Source organism: Branchiostoma lanceolatum, chromosome 6 (assembly GCF_035083965.1).
Source record: "Branchiostoma lanceolatum isolate klBraLanc5 chromosome 6, klBraLanc5.hap2, whole genome shotgun sequence".
NCBI lineage: Eukaryota > Metazoa > Chordata > Leptocardii > Amphioxiformes > Branchiostomatidae > Branchiostoma > Branchiostoma lanceolatum.
The window spans coordinates 12,907,972-12,925,284 of record NC_089727.1 but is presented as its reverse complement, the minus strand read 5'-3'; the positions used below and the strand labels follow the sequence as shown (position 1 = coordinate 12,925,284).

Here is a 17,313-nt window from a genome sequence, read left to right as displayed (position 1 = left end):
AACTCTGTTTGAACCTGTTTATGTAGTAAGACATCAGACAAAATCTGTGTAGTTGATCGAACAATAGTCTTTATTAAGAACCTATCTGCCATCATACCACATCTTCTCTACTTACAGTCCTTCCCTTCATCCCGAGGACAGAGCTGGAAATAAGGCATGCTCTTACAGGAAGATTTCTATGTACGTACTACGTCCCCTGAAATAACTTAGAAGTGCCTGACTGGGAGAAATGGTTACTTAAACATCAGTGCAGCTCTATGTTGAACTGGCAACATCTCTGGGACTTTTACTGGTCTCCATTACACTTCTTTGGTTGTCAGAAAAATAGCCAAAATTGGCCAAATACTGTTAATTCATTTACTTTTGCAGCGGTTGTATTGTGCGGTAGGAGGGAAAATGTTCGTTGTGTTATAAGTTTGTATTTGAAACATTTCTGTAGTACAGTCATATATGGGAGACAAATTAGTGGTGCCATGAATTCACCATTAAGCGGCCACAGCAAAAACTGCAAAAAGTAAAACCACCGCAAAAGTTTCACAATTTACAGTAGGAGGAAAAATTTGAGAGTATTTAGCCAGTAACGAATGCCAGCGATCCTTCTCTAACAAATCATTCACCCGTTGCAAATTTCCTCTATCTTTTCAGCAACCAAAGTAGTCTGGTGAAGACAAGATGTTTAGTACCTTCACAATCCAAAACAATAAGACATATAATGCTCCACCTTTGAGGCACTGCCAAAAAAACATGTGGGAAGGGAGGAATTATGCAACATTGGTACATCTGTGAGATACTCGGTGCCAATGCATTTGAATCATGTGTTTCACAATTAACCAGAATGTAGTTCAACCCTTCTGACAACAGACCCACCATCTCTTATACTGGCTACAGCCGAGGCAACTTCGGATACTACATCTTATAAACATATCTCTAACTCTATACATTTGTATCATCTAATAATTTGTATTCATCCATAGGGAAGGCATCAACATCTTAACTGCATTCAAACATGTATATTAAATAATAAAACAATTTCAACTATCTGCATGAGTCATAACAACATAATGGAATAATATATATATCAAAAAACAATGTGTAAAAAAGCAACAAGTTTTGTAGAAAATGATAATACATTATAGCATTATAAGTCTACCCCTACTTGCATTATGCTTTAAATCTGAGGAGCAAAAGGTGGTGTATATTCATACTGCATCGAAGTACTTTCCACCATTTTCTCTGGCTGGTACTGAAAGACACAGGTTGAAGAATCACACACATGTATGAGCACAACCATGGTCATGATACTAACTATAGTCATTAATGCACATTAGGTCCACTCACCAAATCAGTTGGTCTCATTTTTCTCTTTACAAAGTTCATCTCCCGCTGAATTCCTGACAACCCGCCATCCTGAGATACATACATACATACATGCACACATTGGTTTAAACTACATGGTAGCACCAAGAGAGATCACTATGTGTACACACTCACATTGCTGGTGCTACTTGTCTTGGGACAAGTCGTCTGAAGAAGTTTACTACATGGAAAATGGTAATGTGCAGACTGCAACACACACATTAATGAAATGGATGACTGTAGGCATCTCTAACAATAAGGAAGTCCTTTCCGCTAACCTTCTTACTATACGTAATACTAACAAGGTACATTTTTCTTTTGAAAAGTGTTTTTCGTATTTGTAGAGCTGCTCATATTCATAGACATGTCAGAACAGAACGGAAAGATACAAAACAATTACTTAACATTGCCACTGGAATCATGTCAACATATGTCTTGGAACATGACAGGAAACTTTTCAATCTTATGAAATGATTACTGGTTTATCAAAACAGTGTAAATGTTATAGAGTGAAGCTAGCAATGCTAGAAATACTGAAGTCTCTGAAACTAGAGATACAATGTACCACACAATTTTTCCCCTGCAGTGGATTTCCTGATATGATTTTGTTTTATTCTAATGAAAGGTTCTAGCTGCTTTAGTACTACAAATATAACAAAATATTATGTGTCTTTACTTAGTCATTTCTGAATCCAGAAAAAAAGAACTTTAATGGCTTCAAAAGTGGCTTCAGCCTCAGAGCCATACATTCAAGGACATTCAGTGTTTTCCACACTGGCTGAATCAGGAAACAAGGATTTGAATACAGTGATACAGATTAGGTATCCAGGTAGATGTTACTAGATATAGAATCGCTACAATTGGACAAAAAAATGGACACTGAGACAGAGATTTTGAAAAGCATTTTCGAAAAGTCTGTCTGAACATTTGCCATTTGCCCAGTTGCACTGGTTCTTTAGCACCCTCTTTTCACTAGAGGCTGCAACGACTGAGCGACTAAATCACTAAAAAGAATTTCACAGACAAAGAATAAATTTAAGGTTTTGTGTCTTTTGAATTACAGTTTTACACCGTGCATCATATTCCAATTATAAAACCAATTGAACGGTCACTCAGCTTGTGGAAAGTGGGCCAAACTAAGTATCATCTACCTGAATGCCTAATCTTTATGATTTTATCACTCTGTAACAGGGCTTTAATAACTTAGTCTTCAGTCTGTTTCCCATGTTATGAGTGCAGGGTTGCAGGAGGGGGAGTCCATGGTGCTACAGGTATACTGGTACAGCCACACTTCAGGGTCAGTCTGGTCTGTGGATGGGAACTTTCGGAATGAACTCTATTAAGATTACCTGCAATGAGACAGAAGAAACAATGTCCTCAACTGGCAACAGTGGTCGATTTGGAAAGAGATATGGGTATTATACCCACCTAACAGTCAGACATCTTTACAGTGATAAAAGCTATGGCAGCAAAAAGGTTATTGATGGTACAACTAACATTTCATATACTATAGCACTATATGTAGAAAGATAACAATCTCACAGAATCAGCAAATCTACCATTAAGATCACTTTTGGAGTCTCAGACAATTGTACTGGTGGAATTGTACTGGCAGATATATTGATTGCAATCTGTCGACAGAGGCTCAATTGCAACTCTACCAGCAGAATCACCAATTCTGCCAGATCGTGATCTCTATCCTAACATATACATGTATATTGGCTTTACATCACACAAAAACTGTTGCATGTCCTGTGAAGTAGAAAGTACTGTTGTAGTGCTACCAAACTGCAATGATTTTATCCACACTATGAATATAATGATGACAGATGCATACTCACATATTCCATCATGTTGCTAGATTCACACTTCCTTTTCGCTAATCTCCAATGCAAGCCCAGCTACACAAAGGGAGTAAGGTGATCATTAGGATGACAAGTAGCTCTCTCCTATCACCTTACCATGCTTTTGTAGTACTGCGTATACTGTACATTCATTTATTTTCGCGATGGTTTTATTTCCTGGTAGGAGGGAAATGGGTTTCACAGTGGTTTAAATTCTGTATAGTAACAATTCATTGGAAACGCATGTTTGCGGTGTCATGCATTGTAGGTGGAGATTTCCCAGTAGAGGTGGAGAAAACTGCAAAAATTAAACCACCATGAAAGTTTCAAGATTTACAGGAAGACAATTTACTTACTGCAGAGCTGGATCTTGCAATACACCACAATTACCCCATGCTTTGTAACAATTTGGTTAATAGTATAAATAGGAAAACTCTCAGTAAAAGTTCTTGTTACCCATGTTCTTGTACATGTATTTAATGACGACTTGCAAATTTGAATTTTGATCTAGTGGCACTTACCTTGTGATACAAATGACTGTTTTCCCAGTCCAGTACTTTCTCTATAGAATGTCGTGTCTGAAAATAAAACAAGTGGAAGTAGATTTAAATACATATCTGTCAAAAAATTGTCTGGAAAAATGTAATAGCACAAAACAACTGGCTTCTCAACTGACTTCTTGATACCTGTCACAACATCAGATTAATCAAATTAATCCCTACGATGACTTATCAACATAATATTTTTCGTGAGCCGTAGTGCCAGGTTCCTAACCATCTGCACCCGTACACTGCAACGTCACTGGAGGAATCTACTAGTAATCACCTGGCTGCAGGAATCAAGAACTAGAAATATGATTTGTAAGGTTTGAAGGGTGTACATTACGCACAAACATCTATGTTCATTGAATAATATTTATCATGGTTGACTGAAATCAGGCTATGTAACTATTATGTTGCATTTTGGTGTCATTGGCCAAGACCTGTCTCCAGGTCACTCCATCCAAGGACAAAAATTTGCTTGAAGGGACAGAAACAAAATTCACCCCCAAAAATCTGAACTTCACGGCATCAAATTGAAACAAATGCATTTTTATACCTTAAAATGCCAGTTTTACAGTTCAACAACAAAACTTAACATGGGCTCCCAAACATACAGTGGGATGGAAAAAAATCTAAAACTGGAGATCGCCTTGCATTGTGTCAAAACCACTTTAGAGCAAAATGTAGCAGTTTTGCTGACCCTTTTGCTGAGACAGATGACTGGCCAGAGTGAACAGCCCAAGGTACAGCAGCAACACAGACAGCCGCACAGCAGCCACTTCACGTTCACAGGTAACGTCTTCCTCAGGACACCGTTCAGCCGGCTGATCGTCGCCTTGTACTCCTCAGGCGCAACCTGGCAAAGGGCAAGGGTCACAGGATCAAAGGCCAGAGATCACAGAAGCTCAATATTGTTTTGCCAAGACTGTTCTTCCATTAAAGATTTAAAATTCATTGTGTATTTCTTCAAAACTGACTAACACAAACACTTTTTTCAGCAAAATAGTGTTTGGAGGTGACATTATCAGAATATACAATGTACATAGCTGCAAGCCAAACCCATTTATAGTAAATTACACCCAAATTAGTCACCAGGTTCAGAATTCATAAATAAAATAATGTTAACAAAAAAAAGAATCATTGATAGTGTGTTGTTTTCTACATGTGTTGGGGCAAAAAGCAGGCATGCTTAGGTAACAGGAAATCATATGTTTAGACCATTTCTCATGTAATTAATTTGTATTTCACTTTAACCCAACAATATGGAATGCGCAGTTACTGAATTACCTTAGTCATATACTCATACTCAAGTTCGTAAATCAAGGAAATATTTTTTGGGCAATATAAAAAAGTGAACAATCATGTAAACTACCTTTGCAGCTAAGCCTGGTGGAAACTCTGTGTTGAACTTATTGCTTAGACCAAACCTGGAAGGGAGGAAAAGTAGGATATTTGTAAACGTGAACAAGAATATGTTACATACTGGTAGTGGCCGACATGGTATGGTTTCAGACAAAAAGTGGTGTATGGTATCACTATCATTCATTATTGGTAATGCACAGAAGTAGAATACCACACGGTAATTATTTAATTCAAAACATAACTGACCCTTAAAGAAGGAAACCAAAAAACATACAGAACTAAGATTAGTAAGAAACTAGAGTTCCACGACCTCATACCTTAGCCAAATGATTTTAACCTTTATGACTGACGTATTAGGAGTGTTTCTCATCAATAATAAATCATACCAGTTGATTGTCTTAAAACATAACATGTCCAAAGTATCAGGTTAACAAATTATGAGCTTAACAAAGAAGGTTATGCTAATATTTATCATCAATTATGCTAAAGAGGCCCTTATTAAGATAATTTGATTCAACGATGTTCACATTCACATAACTTCCCGATGCCACAAAAAAAGTATAAAATGTATGAAATTGCCGTCATTTGCCAGTGTGGAATAATACAAGTTACTCATTAAGCATGCAAATTAGGCCCACATTTGCATACTTTCTATCTATTAGCAGTCCTCTCTTCCTAAGTTACAATTTGAATAGTCATATCATGGAACAAAGCAGATTTCTTAAGCTGCCTCACTAATTATGCAAAATAGAAGCTGATTTGCATAATTATTGTCCAATCATACTAAGCATCACACAAGCTATCCACATACCAAAAATGATGACCATCCATCGAGGCCATCTTGTTATAGTATTTTCTCATTAATTATGCAAATGAGGTCTTCATTTGCATAGTTCATATCAATTAATATTTCTCTCTTCCTCAGTTACATATGTCACATGTTTCAGAGTCCTATCATGGAATTTGGCGGATGTATAAACTTTCCTCATTAATTATGCAAATTAGATATTGATTTGCATAATAAGTGTCTAATGATGGACATCATCACTCAAGCTATCTACCTACCTAATCATTACCATCTATCAAGCCCTTCTTGAGTTATTCCCTTTCAAAGTCAGACGCAAAACCTGCTCCTGCTAGGGGGCCTAAACCCACACCACTTACTCTCTGTCCAAAAATCTATCTACCACTCAAAAATAAGTTCCATAGCATGTCCAGAACACGAGATATCAAAACAGGAAGTTCCGCTGCAGTACTGTAAGAAGCCGCTGGGGGGCCCAAAATCTAATCCTTTTTAGGTCTCATCAAAACCTACCAACATACCAAATACCAAGACAATCCATCAAGGCATTCTGGAGTTATCCTGTGCCACTACAGACACACACACAAACGCTACCCTCTGTATAACCTTCTCGGCGAAGGAAAAAAAGGCATATCTACACAATGTATTTTTCTTGCAGCTATTGGGGAGCAAACTCATGTATCAAAATTGTCGAAGTACAATTCTACAAACATACAATACATTTCATTAGGGTGTAGCAAGGCATACATTTAACATGTCAGAACCACACAATGCATCTTTGTGCCAGACCTTCTTATGGTTAAGAGACCTTCCAAGGAGCCTGTTTGGATTTGCACCTGAGGGTGTTTACATACCCACCTGTTAGACTACTGTATTAAGTTAAATCAACAAGTTTGAAGTCCATGACAAAGAAAACATACAAATGTTGAGGGGACATTTTTGCCAAACCGGTCAGTCAAGTCGAGCACTGAATGATCAAAGATTAACATTTACCTTAATTGTAATTTTAAACTAATACATTAGATGTAAGAATATGAAAATTACATATAATAAGACTACTACCATTGACATTGGTAAATAAGTTTACTTTCAGTAATTAACCATGTAAATATCTCAGTATTACCATGCATTATTCATATTCATCTGTTATCATCTTTATCATAGTACAGTTTTGTAACAAGGCATGCTAAAGGCACACTAATGATAGAATATAAATGTACATATAAACATATATGTATATACAATGTATATCATGAGCCAAATGTGTGTTGCCAAAAAACACAACAGAAGCACTTTCTATATCAGACCATCTGAGTCATTATTACTCAAAAGCGCTGCTTGCTTTCATGAATCCATTGCCATCTGACAGGAAGTTCCCTGTGTAATTCACTGTGACAGTCATCTAGTGAGTGTGTACAACACTGCTGACCTCAAACCTGCCTTTGGGCAAAAACCCAACAAGGAAGTCAGATCATTATCATAATGATGTCATTGCCATCATTTCCTGGAAACACAGTAGGGATTTACATGGGTAAGCCAAGGATGCTAAAGTGAGAAGCTTCAAATTGACACTTACTAAATAATTAGTTTTAGTAGGGTGCACAAGAAAGGTACAAAAATCAAATACGTTTGACTTAAGGATCTGTAATCTACAAAATATCTGAAAATGAACTAAAACTTGTCAGCTCATTCCCTTTCAATGCCCTCTTTTATATGATGCTAAGTAGAAATCATGTAAACTGCAGCCAACGCACAGCAGTAGCTGGTAACAGTGTTCAGGTGCAAATTTGCACTGACCGAACAATCATCTTGAATCAACTTATACAGTCTAAAAGCTGACACATTCCTCAATTATTCAACACAATTTCTTCATCGCCAGCATGCATAGAAGAATATCTATGGCCTTTTCAACTACTGTACCATTTTATACCCTAACTACTATTGACTACAGGGTTTGCAGATTAAGACTGTTCTGCAACCTTCAACTTGAAGTAAATACATTGCTGGTTTTCAAGCAGCCCAGCTATGATATACTACACGACTACAGTAATAAACTGGATAGTAGACCTACAAGAGCAACACAACACATACATGCAGTAAGTGCTGTCACATACATGACTCTATTGATTTTCATGCCCCATTCCTGTCATACGATAATGTAGACTCATTTATCCTTAGGGTCTAGGGTGGAACCCAATAATACTTAAATCAGGCATTTCCTATTATAGTTCATTGGCCTTTGTAACTTGCATTATAAAACATATGTAGATTCAATTATGATACATGCAATCTTGTATACTATAACAGTGTGTTATTTTTCACAATGGAATTTTATTGTTTGGGCCAACCTTGGAGGATGGACTTAAACCTTCCCAGAAAAATGAATATGTAGTAGTTTATGCGAAATGTCAAGTTTTCTGGAACAATGAAGTTCACACCAGCTTTAGGGGATATTGTTGCTATTTTGAAACCAAGCAGTCTGAGTCACCGAAACTATTATCTATTTATAGATCTATTCATATGGAGAAAACTCACTACATTTAAAAATACCCAGATACTATATTCAGTACATTGGCAATGGGAATGGAACCAAATTTAGATGGTACTGTATGCTATTAGTAATTACTAGTATTAGGGCCTGTACTGGCAGTGGTAGCTATACAGAGAGGTGGCATAAAAAGGTTTCCCTAGCAGTAACGTTATGTGATTGTAATTGGAAATTTCTCCTAATGTGACAGTATGACTCTCATCTAGGGTTGTGCTAACTGATGGTAACATGTGCTGTACCAAGGAAATGCCACACTTACAAGTTACATTGGCTACTCACAGCCATTTTATCACCCACATTTATCACTAACCAAAACCCCAAAAGTAATTATGAATGATTGTGCTACAGACAAGCATAATACTCTTAAAAATTATCTCTCCCTTATGTCCATTAAGGTATCGTGACAGCTTAAACTTCTTGGACATGATCTTTAAATGGGGCTCGAGTGTATATCATTGGAACATCATATTGAGAAGTTATCTTGGCATTTAAAAAAATCACCATTTAGTAGAAGTCCCTGCAAAATTATAGCTACAGCTGTTCAGTGTTGGTTTGTAATTACCTGAGACTGAAAACCAGTGAGACTTGACAGACTGCCTGTGCCCGATACTTTAAGTACTGGGAAACCACCCAGAAGTGGATGTTCCTCTTCCCTGTTCCTATTCTCCCAAATAAGTGTCTGCATTGTCTACCTCAGTGATTTATGATTGAAACAGCTAGAACATGTAACTAAATGTTATAGACTTTTTTGCTTGCAAATAGATACATTTTTCTCTTCTCTATTAGAAAATGTTTCTATTCTCCATGGATCAGAGTATCTTATACAGATAAGATCTTGCAAGACTATGTCCATTAGAGTATGATCTTTGTAAAATAGACTATTACTGAGAAAATAGGGCTGTACTGTTTGAACTCAACTGGCATGACTGTTCTTCGTGTGCAGTTGAACAGCTGACTCAAAATATTACCTGGCAATTTTTGTCAGTGATACTCAGTCAGAGTCTATCGCATGTTGCTGCCAAAATCAAATGTGACACCTTGATTTGGGGACAAGAAAAGTGTCAATGTTTTAGTAGCATAAGTTAGCTAAAACCATAACAATATAAGAATTGTCCATTGACCAGATGATTTATGAGGAACCCATGGTTCAAAAGGACTAATGCAAGATTTCCCACTGCTGGTACAAACATTTCTTACACTTTAAAGGATTAGAATGCACGAATCCAAATAACTGCTGTTTACTTAGCAAACATGAATGGCTAATCCACAGCACAGTACATACAGTACTCTGTATAATGACAAAATCCCTGATTTCTCGCTTCTCTGCAGTCTTGGATAGAAACAGATCTACGATCAACAAATGTGAACACTGCGTTAGAATTCGGTACAAGTAACAATCATTTAAATGTTGTCATTGTCAAATATTCTACATGTATTAAAAATACCTACTACACGATAGGAACACTTTGCAGATGTGTTATGATATCAGTACCATAAGTTACACAAAAACACAGTCTAGGAATAGCAATGATATTTGTGATTTCAGGGGGCGAGGGTCACTGTAGACGGATTAGAGCAAACAAAAACATTTTGAATGGTCAGAACATCAGACCCGGACGTAATTCAGACAATGGTCTTACTACACACTGAACAAAACAATTCAAGCAGGCATTTCTATATAGAGGGTAGGGTGAAAAGGTCCTTTTTATGTCCTCCATGCCCAGATTGCTTTGTCAGCCAGCAAATTCCAATCACCTTACCGATAGAACAAAGACCCGATCTCTGTCAGCAGAAATTCGAGGCCAAACAAACATGACACAACCTGGCCACCCTATGGGTCGCTGTGGACTTCCCTTGTTTTCGGAAGACTGGTGAGGTTAATCACACCAACAAGGGGTTACTTACACAGTGACATGTCCTGATCCTCTAACGATAACGGGGTCAGGCACGGTACTGAGTAGATGTTCCTCCATAAGCCGCTCATCTTCGTCATCTTCCTCGTAAATCGCATCGAAGTCCGCCATGATGGAAACATCTGCGCACGGTATGCCGGGAAATATCTCCCGGAGTGCAGTTCGAAGTGACGTCACTTGCAGACGACATTTTGACTTGGAGGCGCCATTTTTGCAGAGAGGAGGAACAGAGGGATTTTTCTTCAGGGATTTTTCTCCCAAGAAGTAAGTGATCTACTGTTATTCCAGTTAGCTATGTATGACTAGCATCGGAATAAAAACATATCAACGCGTTTAGGCTCAAACTTCCCGCGAGGCCAGGAAATAATTTTCTGCCAAACGTAAACTTCATTTTTGGTGGGAGGGCGAGCCTGTTCGAATTTCGAACGGAGGTAAAAATTTCACTGAATCTAAATATGACAAGTTACCGCAACTCGTATTCAGACACATATGACTCCTGTAGATATTTCAGTTTTATCACGCCTATGGTATAGTATTGTTTTACTATAGCCATCTATTCCAATCGCGAGTTGTCAGCTTTAGATTCTAAACTAATTCCCCGGCCACGCCCCCTTCCACTGATTACCATTGGGTTTTGGGGAGTAAAAACAGACATAGAGAACTAGGTTACCTCATGTTATGTCACTCAGTGATACCCCTTCAGGGGTTTTTAGAGGGTATCCTAAATGAAGATGAAGTGTAACGTTACCTTTTACAGTGCAATTGGCGTTTTAGTTGTTATTATCACCTCTCCTGTAAAATATAGAAATGTTCAAATAAAATGGTAGTGACACACGGTAGCTTCTGGGAGACAAGTAGGGTCAACTTAGTAACATGATCTTTTGTTCTTAAAAAGGACATGAACTCCTGCTGACACTCCTTATAAGGCATCGGGTTTGAGGTGTGCGGTATAGATAAAGTAAGTGTCCTGTTGCATTTCTATTCTGTTTTCCTCTTGCCTAAAATGTTTTGTATTTAGTAATGATTAACTGCTAAGCAATATTACCTGTATATTTAACTATTGTCTTACAGATACATATAATTGTGGTGTATTTTTTCCTTGACACTCTGCCAGAAAATGTGAGGAAAACATGGTTACCAATCTGGTTTTCAATGCAGTACAGTCCATTGTCAAAAGGTGACACTTCGCTGTTTGGAATAGATTTTTCAGTGGTCAATAGATGTTTAGCTTAGATTAAGACAAAAGGTATACCATGTGCCTTATGAGGTTGACACAAATATTTCATTGGAACAATATCAAAGTCTTTTTGATCCTTGTACAGTTCCATGACCATTCCATTGTGACACAGTCAGTTGGAAAACACTGAATCTATTGATTTTAAAGAAGTGATTCATTTGTAATGATTGTAAACTGGATGGTAACTGGGAATAAATCAATTGGCCAAATTGTTGATCATACCAGGCTGGATCATATCATTCTATTACTATTAGTATATTGTAACTCAAATACGAGATTAGAATCACAGATATGCAACTAAGTGGACATAATTTCACAATTATCTGAGTCTGTCTCTGGTAATAATAAGGAAATAGCAGGTGCCCCTGAACTTTCAAATGCCATTATCAAAGAGTAGTGTGGCAAATGGATTATCCCAAGAGATATCCTTTTGTCATCCCAGCAGCTAAGATGCCTATCATTTCAAAAACTAACACTCATTTGTTCTCCAACTGATTATAGTGTACACTGACAGCCCAGAAGTGAAAGACAAAATGATCGTGTACAAATAGTATATACATTATTACATATTTATATTGTCTCATTTCAGATGCAGAAAAGCTGACTAAGCTCCAAGAAAGGTTTCAACCCTCTGCGCTTCCCACCCCCATAACAGTAGGAACCAAAATACTGGTGAGTGTTTTTTTTGTGCATACTTTCTTTAATGTTAGGATGGGAAGAAATGTAAGAAAGATGTTTGAGATGAAAATGATGTTAGATCTTGACCAATGAAGATTCAATTCCAATGAAAATGCATACTCATCCTCTCCTCCTATGTAAACTATGCCAAAAATCATCAAAGTAAAGAGTTGCGATATTATTTTGATATAATTTCCCTCCATACATAGTCTGGTTGTAATCTGATTTTGCTGCAGGCTTTAAATTGCTTCATAAACACAATGGTAATGCCTATTAGTAATAGCAGATCAGCACCAAGGACATCTACCCCATTCACTTCTGACAAAAGGCTGTAATCAAGTCATTGTAATTTGTATTTTGTTTATTCCTTGATGGCCTGCTTGACTACCACTCTTTCTGACCTCTTGAATGGTACATGCTGGTCTATAGAATAAAGAGGGATTTTGTGTATTACTATAAGTATAAGCTCAGTACTGTTGTCTGTACAATTGAAAAGAAAATATACATTAATATTATATACTGTAATTGTAAAAGAGTCTGATTAATTGAATTTTGCCAATATTCAATAACACTACACTATATGATTTTGTATGAAATCATCAGCACAAGTGTATCTGCTGCTGACTAAACATTAATGAACGATGAATGTTGATATGACAGGATGGTGTATAACTATAAGTCACTATATATATTCATATATATTGTGATATATCTAGTATACTATATTTACAGTTTTACACCATGTCAGTGGATGCCTTGTGATAGATTCCTTACTGATCTAAGATTGATTGAACAGTTACCGATTTGCTAGTGTAGACGTTGCCTGCACATTTTCATTTTACTTGTCAGGAGTCAGCTGCACATTTCTGCACCAGAAACACAATACAAGTCCACCAGTGATGCAAGGTGTACAGCAGCTGTTTCATCAGCAAGAACCGTTTTTCAAGGCTCTCTCACCCCAGCAACAGGAGCATCAGCATAGCTTCTTCAAGATTGGTACAGAACAGCAAGAAGTGGAGATGGAAACCCTTTCACCCATGCGGCTTGGGCAGCAGATGCACAGTGGGGAGCGCCTGACAAGCCTCCATTCTCGCCTTCAAAAGGAAGCAGAAAAGATCAACAAATGGAAACATCAGACAGAGATGCAAATCCAGCAGAGAGAAAGGAAGATCCAGGACACTCAGCAAACCATTGATTCACAACGCAAGTCCATTCTTGAGCTGCAGCTTCAGAATGAGAATCTCAGCTCCAAGCTGCAGGAGGAGATAGATGGCCGTGTGGAGATCATGAAGAAGATCACTGCCACTCGAGACATGTGCTACCTGCTCAAGGATCATGCTGCTAATGTTGAGGAGAGGATGGGAAAGTGTGAAGCCAACCGAGATGAGCTACAGTCCCTACAGCATGACACGGTGTTCCAACTCCAAGAGTTGACATCTAAATTCAACAACCTTCGCATCAATCATACTGAGGCAGAAAAAGTTCTCGGAAACAAGGTGAAGGAAAGTGTGAGTGAGCTCAACCAGGTTAAGTGTGATTACCAGAATGAGAAGGTCAACATGGAGAAAAGGCTTGAAGGTTTGATACAGCAATGTTCTGAGAAAGAGATGGAAATTTCAAAGCTCACAGGTGCACTCACAGATAAGCAAGCTCAGCTCAGTGACCTGAAGCAACAGTGCAGCATGCTGGAGGAACATGTTGCAAAGCTGGAAGATGAGGTCAAGTCTCTTCAAGATCAGCTGCAAGAGGCAAGTGACAAGATCTTCAGCAAGGATAAGGAGATGGAGAAGATCTCGGGAGAGTTGACCAATACCGAGGCACAGCTGCAAAAAGTGTCCAATGATTGTGAGCAACTTGAGTCACACATTGGACTGTTGAAGGAACAGCATTCAATCGAAGTGACCAAGATTAATCATCAGCTGGATACAGTAGAGGAAAAGTTGAATGTGGAGAAAACTAAGACAAAGGACATGTCTTCCAGGCATCTCAGTGCTGAGCAAAGAATTGGTGAGTTGCAAGCATCAATAAATGAGCAAGAGAAAAAGTATGAAAATCTGATAGAGGAAAAGTCTAAAGTGGAAGGAGAAAAGGCAGCAGTTGAGGCTGAAGGAGTGCTGTTGAAGGAAAATATCATGGTGCTTGAAACAGAGCAGAAGAACATGAAAGATCAAGTGTCACAACTACGCACTACGGTGGCGGTCCTGACAGATGCAAAAATACACGCAGAGGAACAGTTGTCAATGCTTGAGAAAGAAAAGAAAGTAACAGGAGACGAAGTGAAAGTCCTCACTAACACTACTGCTGCAAGGGATAAGGAAATCAAGATATTGCAAGATGACTTGAAGAAGGCAGCTGAGCGCCAAAAAGAGGCAAAGAAGCAGGAGAAAGAATTGAAACAGCAACTGAAAACTAAAGATGCCGAAGTTGACAAGACCTCTGCAAAGCTTAAGAAAGCGCAGGGTGATCTTGAGGAGATTCAGACTCTAATGGCTTCCTTGCAGAGAGACAATGAGGAATTAAAAGACAAATTGAATGCAGCAGATCTACAACGATCCACACTTCAGTCGTCACTTGATGAGGTCAACCAAGAGAAGGTATCTTTAAACGACACATTGAAACAGTTAGAAGAAAGTCTTAAGGCACAAGATAAAGAGGCAGTGGGGAAGATACATCAACAGCAGGAGAGTACCAAAGCCCTTCAGACCGAACTAGACAGCAACAAGAAGTCCATGACTAAACTCGAAAACCGTGTTAAGTCACTAGAGAAACAAGTGGCTGAAAAGACAAACAAACTAAAAGATCTTCAGCAAGACAACAAAACCGTGAAGAAAGAGCTTGGTATTCACCTTAAACTGTCAAATGGATTTGAAGAAAAGGCCAAGTCCCTTGAGGAAGAGATCGCACAGGTGAAAAAGACAGCTGAAGACACAAAGATCGAATTGTCCACCGCAAAAGATGAAGTACAACGTGTAACGACAGATAAAAAACAGGTTCAAGCACATTGTGAGCAGCAGATTATGGAAATGACGGCCACACTGGAAAAGTACAAAGCCGAGAATCAGAAAATAGTCAACCAGAAAGACAAGGAGATCGAGAAGATGAGGAAAGAGCACCAAACCTCCAAGAAACAGGATGTGCAAGTCGCTGACTTGATGTCACAACTGCAAAGCGTGCAACAGCAGTTAGAAGACGTTAAGAAGGAGAAAGACGAGATTGCGAAAGGACAAAAGGAGTACCAACAGCAAGTCGACATGCTGAAGAAAACCATCGAAGATAAAGAAGGCCAGTTGAAAGAACTCCGAACAGATCTTGAGAAAGCCAAAGCTGATGCTCTCTCTCCTACAACGCCAAAGACTTTTTCAACGCCAAAGAATTATTCAACGCCGAAGACCAACGCTCCTCCATCCGCCTCGCTGCATCAGAGGCATGCCGCGCGCAGAAACATTTCTCGCAAGGAGAATGTGCCAAAAACAGATCCAATGGTTCCCCTGGCCGCGTCAACGCCAATCCAGAACAAGACTCCACTACAACGAATCATCAAGCGCCCCGAGAGCGAACCGAAGAAACGCCGTGTCATGACGGAGAAGACGGTGGAAATATCGATGGATGGTGGTGACTCGGAGGCGAACTCGTCCACATCCGAACTCATGGAGTTGGATCCGGAAGACCTGCTGTCCGGAAAACCTCGCGGCGATCAACAAGTCCCCGGGCAAGCATCACCCCAGGTTCACAAGTCTCCCTCCCATGGGATTCTCAAGTCGCCCGCCTTTGTCCGCAAGTCACCCGCTGCAAGGTTCGGAGCCCAAGCTCGAGCGTCTCCTGCAACGAAGACGTCAACACCACGTGGAAATAAATCCTACAAAGTCCACATCTCCGACTCCTGGGGTAAGAAGAACAAGAACGTGAAGCAAGGGCCGAACAAGACACCTAAGTCTAAGGAGCAAGTAAAGAAAAGAAACAAGTCGTCCGAGAGAGGAGAGGAGCTGTCCTGGTTCGAGTCTGATACTGTTTTTGGATTCTTCGAGTGAATATTTTTTAAAGTAATCCTCTGAAGGTTCTACATATGAGGTCAATTAGAGTTTGTAGTTGCACGTTCCCTTTAAGTTAAGATGTTGAAAAATTGGAGTTTTGTGTTCATGTTTCGGTAACGATGTTAAATGAAATATTGTTGGAAAGCGTAAAGGATACGTGCGGTTAGCTCGGTTCCTATCTGTTATTTCGTGTGCGTATATATTCTTCCTAAGAGCGATCTGTTAAGCTAATGTTCTTTCTATTAGATTATATTGAATATTATAACTTTGTATAGGTAGATCATCGATATGAATTCCATACGTTTAACTGTGTCAGTTTTGAACAATGTAATGTTCGGGCATATTATAAGTACGACGTGTTGAGTTTGAAGATGAAACGTTACTGAACGAGTTTCCCCAGTTTACTTTCACTCCATCCCCTAGTTTAGTATCGGAGTTCGAAAATATTACAAAAATTATTATGTCAAATCTATTCACTGTGTACTTCTATACACGCTATTTATTGAATGTAGAAGTTGACTATATGACGACGAATGTTATCTTATGCTGTCTGACAGACATATACGATTGTTGTCCTTTTGAGCTGAGTAATAATTAATCAAACAAACTGTCAAATATTCCTATTTGAAGTACCTTTATGTTGCACCCGTTTTTATGGCCGGCTTGATGCTGTTTCAAGACTTGTAAATGTTACTTCAAGACTTGTAAATTGTTGCAAATTCTGCTAAATCTGTTCCAAGTTCAGATAGAAATATACTTTTCCGAACATCCTTGAATCACTGCCTCTGTATATTCCTGTGTTTACACCAGTATCACCTTTATAGGCAATGACAAGGCTTCGATTTACAGAGAAATGTGTGTCTTTTAGGCCGGCAAGGAAATTTATGACTTGGCTCACGTGGGTAATTTCTTTGGTGGCGCCGAGGAGGTAGGGTGCTCCGAAGTTTATCCCAACAGTTTAATAATTTTCGCAATGTTTTCGCGACCTCCATATGGTCCA

The 17,313-nt window shown here is 38.7% G+C and overlaps 2 protein-coding genes across 3 annotated transcripts; one reads left to right on the top strand and one right to left on the bottom strand.

The window, feature by feature from the left end:
* Window positions 1-47: 47 nt before the first annotated feature.
* LOC136436696 (cysteine-rich hydrophobic domain-containing protein 2-like) lies at window positions 48-10,517 on the bottom strand. Its single transcript, XM_066430900.1, has 6 exons — window positions 10,360-10,517; window positions 5,115-5,169; window positions 4,443-4,598; window positions 3,722-3,778; window positions 3,198-3,257; window positions 48-2,705 (listed from the first exon to the last, which is right to left on the bottom strand). Exons 1-6 carry the CDS (start codon window positions 10,476-10,478, stop codon window positions 2,655-2,657), a joined length of 498 nt encoding a protein of 165 aa, XP_066286997.1. The 5' UTR covers window positions 10,479-10,517; the 3' UTR covers window positions 48-2,654.
* A 4-nt stretch (window positions 10,518-10,521) lies between these two features.
* Window positions 10,522-17,089, top strand: LOC136436692 (synaptonemal complex protein 1-like). 2 transcript variants are annotated; one of them, XM_066430893.1, is made up of 4 exons: window positions 10,550-10,631; window positions 11,263-11,325; window positions 12,194-12,276; window positions 13,132-17,089. In XM_066430893.1, the coding sequence occupies exon 4, from the start codon at window positions 13,182-13,184 to the stop codon at window positions 16,308-16,310; it is 3,129 nt and encodes a 1,042-aa protein (XP_066286990.1). In that variant the 5' UTR covers window positions 10,550-10,631; window positions 11,263-11,325; window positions 12,194-12,276; window positions 13,132-13,181; the 3' UTR covers window positions 16,311-17,089. The 2 variants fall into 2 exon arrangements, with proteins under 2 accessions (XP_066286989.1, XP_066286990.1); XM_066430892.1 differs by lacking the exon at window positions 11,263-11,325 and having other exon boundaries at window positions 10,522-10,631.
* Window positions 17,090-17,313: the final 224 nt, after the last annotated feature.

Bases quoted from the DNA above. Each gene is read 5' to 3' on its own strand.
- LOC136436692 (XM_066430892.1), top strand. From the start codon at position 13,182: ATGCAAGGTGTACAGCAGCTGTTTCATCAGCAAGAACCGTTTTTCAAG.
- LOC136436696 (XM_066430900.1), bottom strand. From the start codon at position 10,478: ATGGCGGACTTCGATGCGATTTACGAGGAAGATGACGAAGATGAGCGG. The intron at 3,779-4,442 runs GTCAGCAAAACT...TTTTATTTTCAG, and splicing joins TCATCTGTCTCAGCAAAAGG to ACACGACATTCTATAGAGAA. The intron at 2,706-3,197 runs GTGAGTATGCAT...GTCTCATTGCAG, and splicing joins CTAGCAACATGATGGAATAT to GTAATCTTAATAGAGTTCAT.